We start from the raw sequence: 6,301 nt of genomic DNA, 5'->3' as shown, positions 1-6,301 counted from the left end.
GTCCCAGATGGACACATGGCATTTTTGAAGTAGAAATGTTAATAAAGGGCTATCTGTCCACTATAAATGGACATACGAAACATATTTTTGTGTTGTTTCCCTAATACAACGTATTTATTTCCTAAATTCAGCCTACGGTGCTTCCCTGTACCAATCCCAAAAGAGGCTGGTGCCTTGACCATCCCCTTCTGACGTTCCCTAAAGATCTCCGCTAACCCCGACCTCAACATAAATCATTCTTTGTTACTTTTATAAAGCCCAGCTGTTTTTTGAGGGGGTAATTTCTGTATTTGTTCATTGGTTGAGGTTTTGTTTCTCCCAATAGAAACATTCCTTGAGGGTAGTCTTGCTCGCCAGTAATATCCAGCATCCAGGAAATGCCTCTCGCTCCGACAATTAGTGAACACTCACTACCACACGGTCACACTCACAGGGTGAGGAGCTGTGTCATGTTGCTGAAGCTCTGATTGGAAAGGGTGCTTATTCTGTTGTTACTTAAGTCTCTAAAAGACAAAAAGAGAGAAATGGAGGCTGCCATTAGGGACAGAAATGGAAACAACCGTCGTTCCTCGGAGGAGAAGTCTCTTCTCGCTCCTAGATGTAGACCGCAGTACACTCAAGTCTTATCTGCAAATGACCAGACACGTCCCCGGGGCAGGCTGGAACGTGACACATAACCATTGCCCCTGCCCTGTTAAACGAGGAGTGACCCCTGTGCCTGCTCTGGCCGAGGGTTTGGCACTGCGCTGGTCTCAATCCGGGCAGCAACTCCGGAACAAGCTCATTATCCCACCTCCCCCTGTTCCTGCCTCAAGACGTGTGATGGTCCACAGAGAGCTTCCCTGAGGTGACTAGGGAAAGCTGCCTTCTGTGGTTGAGAAATTAACCTGTGTTCTTCAAAGTCCCCTCAGATACAGACAGACGCTGTGTCCTCACGGGTGCGTACATACTCACTTATGCACACACTCAGACATCCACAAGAACCCTGGTCTAATTCCATTAAAGTTGCCTCTGCTTCTGCCATTGGCCTGGTCATTGGCCCATAGGAGGTCCTCAATACATACTTGTTGAATAAATTATAAGTAAATGAGAGAAATGTTGAGTGTCTATCAATGCTAAATTGCTATTTAGAAGTGCAGTTTATACTGAGTCATAATATATATTCTATGAGTTTGATCTCTGCATATGTGTATATACAATACACACATACTCATTAATATACCTATGTATAGTCACAATATATAGTCACTGTAAATATTCACTAATTTTTTCCCAATGCAAAATGTATGAATAAATAGAAAATTCAGAAGAACTGAGAATTACTCATTTTCATATTAAAATATCAAGATATCAGTAAAATAGATCCATAAAATTGTGAAAATGGTAGGAGCCTTATAGGAGTTTCAGAATCCATGTTTTTAGCTCCTGAAGTACTGTACCTAATTTTAAAAATGAATGTATCTAAATTAGCAGAAGACGCTGGCCTAGAATTTGATAAGCAATCACTAGTAAAACCATTTCTGGATCCACAAATTCTCATTTCTCACTTCTAACTGGTTTTAAATAACCACATGCTGTCCCTCAAATGGCCCAGCTCTGCTAAAGGGACCCTCTGGAAATTGCAGAAATTCAATGGTTTATTTAACAGGACAAAATGCATGTCATCAGTTCTTGCTGCTATTAAATAAATAACTACAGGCAGGACGAGGCATGTTAGAGTATATTCTCCTGTAACTTACCCATTTGTCATTTAAACACGTTTCTATAAAGTGTTTAAGTTTCCAATACTTCAAATCAAAAATGATCAGCATTTTTTTTAAAAGGGTTTTGCCATAGGGTATGTGTGTTCACCAGAGAGATAGAGAGAGAGTGAGAGGGAAGTGAGAAATCACCACCTCCCCAGGGGAGATGGACACACTGCAATCCCTTCTACGTTCTCATCATGGGATTTGGGGCACACATACACACGTGCCCAACATGGTTTTCAAGCCACCGGGTTTGGGACTTGAACTGTCGTCAACCATGTGGGAGTCCAGTACAGCGCCTTAACCACTATGCCATTTACTGGCCCCAAAATGGTCAACAGCATTTTAACTGGCCTCAATACACGTAGGTACAGTTTATATTAGGGCATGTAATAAGTACTTCGGTTTCTAGAAACTTACAAAGCCTAGTAACTTGCGTCTTCAGTAGATTTATTCACTCTAAAATCAGATTTAAACCAATGATCAGGTGTGCTTCATCCACATCTACTTTTTGCTGTTTTCTTTTTTGTTTGTTTTTGTGTGTGTGTGTGTGTGTGTCCTGAAAAGTTCAATCAATTCCTAGCAAAGCTGCTCTAACCGTGTGAAATTCTGTGTAACAAGATTATCTCTATTTTCAAATGCGCACATTACTAGATCAAAATGTCTGTATAAATATCTTCTTGTATTTTACATTTATGGAAAAATATGTTGTTTCAGTAGGATATAAAACCAAATTGAAAGAAACTCAGTATTTTGAAATTTATACTCAGAATGTGAACGTCTTTGTCAAGTTTACATGGAGAGTGCATAAATAAACGCTACAAAATAAATTTGAATATTTAGAACCCGTAACTTGGTTAATAATGATTAATACAAAAACTAAAATTTAATAAACTAAATCTATAGTCCATTTTCAGTAACGTTATTAAAATCTGCTATCTTTTGCTAAAAGTCAAGAATAAAGGTATTGTCCTCTGTTGCTTTGCTTGGTTTGTCATAAAATAGTCACTATCAATAAAGGTATTGTTTTACCCCATTTCTAGAATCCTCTGCTATTTAGACTTTATTGTATTTATTCTTTAAATAGAGGAGGACCTTTTTCTAAGACATTCCACAGTTGGTCTATATTCAGCGAAGAGGTAGGTAGTGACCCAGAACCCCACGAGTAAGGAGGGACACATCTAGCTGCGAATGATGTTCATGACTGGAAGGGTCACTAAGTTTTCTGCCTCTTGCTGGCTACTCTTTCACAAACTAGCATACATCCACGATGGGAAAACACAAAACCTTACTTACATAAGTGTTAAATGCTTGTAGTTAGAGAGCTCCTTGGGAACCAGTGTAAATTGGTTCCCATCCAGGTACCTGAAAACAACAAAGGATGCGATGTTTTACAAAGTTACGACTGCACGTCATAAGACAAATGAAACGTTTTGCACTATTCAGGGAGACAAGATGCCTTCTGGCCATTTTTGCTTTAAAGGGGGTCATCCTTCCAGCTGGGATCATTATTGAAGAGAAATGAGAAAGAGAAAGCATAGATGTCTAATCCACCCAAATACTCTGTTGTAGACTGCTTAGGCTACATTATTAAACCAAGTAGCCCTGCTGAGTCCACATCTATGGCTCATTTAACAAGGAAAGGTGAACTTCTCATCCACTGGGTGTTGGCAGGGGTTTTATCGGCCCTAGAGCTGGTCAGCATCCAGTTTGCGTGGGTTGACGTGGGGTAACACCATGACATTCTCTGCTGGCAAACTCGCACACAGCAAGGCCACTTCCCATTGCCTGTGTCGCTGCAAACACACTTGGTGAGCAGCAATGGGCCATTTTAAGGAGAGAGCTCGGGAGCTGAACATGACCACGTCTAAGTGCAAATAGAGCTTCTGCCACCATCCATCTGCTGGGTGATCGTTTCAGGAAATTTCATGGGCAGCGTAACATGTGTGAAGTACCTAAATACAAAGTTATTTCAGAAAGTTTGTGGAAAATTAGGATTAAAGTATGAATTTATTCTGGTGCAAAAAAAGGTTGAAAGCATGTTTAATTTTTTAATATACTATGCATTGTTCATTAATTTCCAGAAGACCCCTTGTGTGTGTGTATGTATATATATATATATATGTGTGTGTGTGTGCATGTGTGTATATATATGTGTATGTATGTGTGTGTGCATGTGTGTATGTATGTGTGTGTGTATGTATGTATATCTAAAAGGAATAATCAAATGACCACATATAAGTAAATGTTCCCTTTCTTACTACAGTCTGGAACCGATCAGAAAATAGATAGGCTTTGGGATAACTGGCAAGACACAAAGATACATTAGGCTTTAAAATTATAGCCCTAATGTCACAGAAAGAAAAATAAACCTCATCTCCTCTTAAGGCCCCTTTGCCCCAGGATACGGATGGTGGAAGCTACAACTATCTCTGGGCCTCCTGGCCAGCCTGGGACCTGGAGATGGGGCCCCTCCTTGCTGCCGCGGTGTTGGGGTCCGTCTCAAGATTCCAGGTCAGAGCTGGTGTTTTTGCTGGGTGCAGAGGTGAGAAGCAGTCTATGAGCACAAGCGATTGCTAATATTTCAGAACAAAGACGGCGCTGTAAAAGGCACAGGGTGTCCGGATGTGATGCGCCGTGTTAAGAGCTGTGCCCGGGCTACGCAAGCCCTCTCCAGTCTGCTGCCTTCCTATTGATTCTTCGATGCGTCTCCTCTCGGCACCACTAGGGGGAAACATCACCCCACGTAATCCTCGCTCTTCCTTCTTCCAGAGACGCGTCACAACGCAGGGCCCAAAGGCCCAGTAGACGTTTGTGTGCACGACAGTCAAAGGGGGGCGTTAAATGGAACTGATGTAAAATAATGGAAACCATTTGTTCGAACTTGTCCACCGACACATACTCTTTCTTGCCCAATGCTTCGATAACTGAATATAATCCACATAAGACACGCTCCTAGTACATGCCTAGATGCCACTGCGAACAGGAGCCTGCTGGCTTGCTAAGGTTCTAAGAATAACGTCCCTGGGAAGTAAACTTGAATTCAAAAGAGAAAAGTTAACATGTTCCCTTCTCTGTAACATACTTTTTTATTTTTAAGAAAAAAGGATTATCTTTAATGATGAGTGGTGAAATAGAGTAAAAATTCAACCCGGCAAAGCAAACACAGAGACGCCATGGCACAATCAAGCTGGCTCTCTGATGGACCTTCATAAAGAAATGAAAGAACGTTTAGGCTGATTTGAGGAGAACTAAGGAAAATGGCCAAACCTGGGCCAGCTGAGCTGGTAGAAGAAGGAATTTAACATCAAAGGAAGTGTCACGTTCCTCACTGTGGGGTCCCTAAGAATTAATGTGTGGCATAGAGAATACTCTCAGGTGTCTAGCCCTCCGACAGGGGAGGGGAGAAGGCTCATGGGACCTGTCATGGAAACATGCTAAAATAAGAACCGAGAATTCATTACATGCATGCACAAGAAGGGAGCTGGCAGCTCACAGTGCAGCTGCTAGGAAGAGGGCACCGAACACGGGCGGCAGCCCCAGCCCGAGACGGACATGCTGTGCGGTGTGGTGAGGTTCTAACCCCTCCCTAAGTGTCTCACTCAGGACCAAAGTAGGACCCACAGAACTGCACGCGCCTTGAAAATGAGGGCCCTAGAGACTGGAGGGACCCTTCCTGCCTGGGTCGCCCGTTGCCAAAGGTTTGCCGAGGCTGCTCCTCTGTGTGCCTGCATATGTGTGCATGCATTAAAGACGCACATCTGCATATGTGACGCTCAGATTTAAATCATTATTGATCCATAGTTGTAAAAAAAACAGAGACAAAAACAAAAATTTAAAGAAACGGGCAAAACGAGTGTGCCAGATTCACTTCAGGCATTTTGCTCGCTATTATTAGTGCAGAGGAAGAGGATGGGGTGAGGCACGTGGCACGATGAAGCCCAGCTCGCACCCTGATATTCCGGGTCCCCACGGCGGCGGGAGGCCACCAGGAGAGCATGCACAGAGCTGGAGGTCTCCGAGCGTGAACCTCGGAGTGTGGGTCTGTGCTCGGGTGTCAGGGAGGAAATGTCAGGGGTGATGGCCCCACACCTGTAAGGGTCTATGAGCGCCGAGTCCAGTCCCCAAGACAGTGTCTCTGTTTAAGGGCAAGGGTACACCAGTTTCTCCCACACCCCAGATCACTGTTTACCCCATATGGTGAGAGTCTCCCAGCGCTCACAGAAGTAGAGAACTGAACATATGGAATATTCTGGACACCATGAGGAAGTTAAAAGCACAGCCTCTCCCACAGGCATTCAAAGAGCATTCGTCTCGCGAGCTGCTTCCTGAGAGCAGGGCCATGGACACAGATGTGGGGGCTGCCTTCTCTTTCCCCGTCCTCCCCGAGCTCTGCAGTCTTAGCGCAATGCAGACACTGAGAAATCCTGCACTGACACACAGGCAGACACGGCCAGCGGGCCCAGAGCGCCTCGGCAGGGTTCCGTTTTACGGGGTCACACTCGGAGGTCCAGAGGAAGCCTGCCAAGAGGACGCTAAGGTCCGGCTGGGTCTCC

General features: G+C 43.9%; 1 protein-coding gene across 1 annotated transcript in view; it reads right to left on the bottom strand.

The window, feature by feature from the left end:
• Window positions 1–6,301, bottom strand: part of SLIT2 (slit guidance ligand 2) — a gene marked incomplete at its 5' end in the record, with an annotated part of 289,592 nt that overhangs the window by 48,290 nt on the left and 235,001 nt on the right. Inside the window, 2 exon segments of the mRNA XM_006160628.3 lie at window positions 432–503; window positions 3,042–3,110. Coding sequence (XP_006160690.2) covers window positions 432–503; window positions 3,042–3,110 — 141 coding nt within the window.

The sequence above is a fragment of the Tupaia chinensis genome, unplaced genomic scaffold, assembly GCF_000334495.1.
Source record: "Tupaia chinensis unplaced genomic scaffold, TupChi_1.0 Scaffold000695_1, whole genome shotgun sequence".
NCBI classification, from domain to species: Eukaryota; Metazoa; Chordata; class Mammalia; order Scandentia; family Tupaiidae; genus Tupaia; species Tupaia belangeri.
This window is presented reverse-complemented; position numbering and strand designations above follow the sequence as displayed.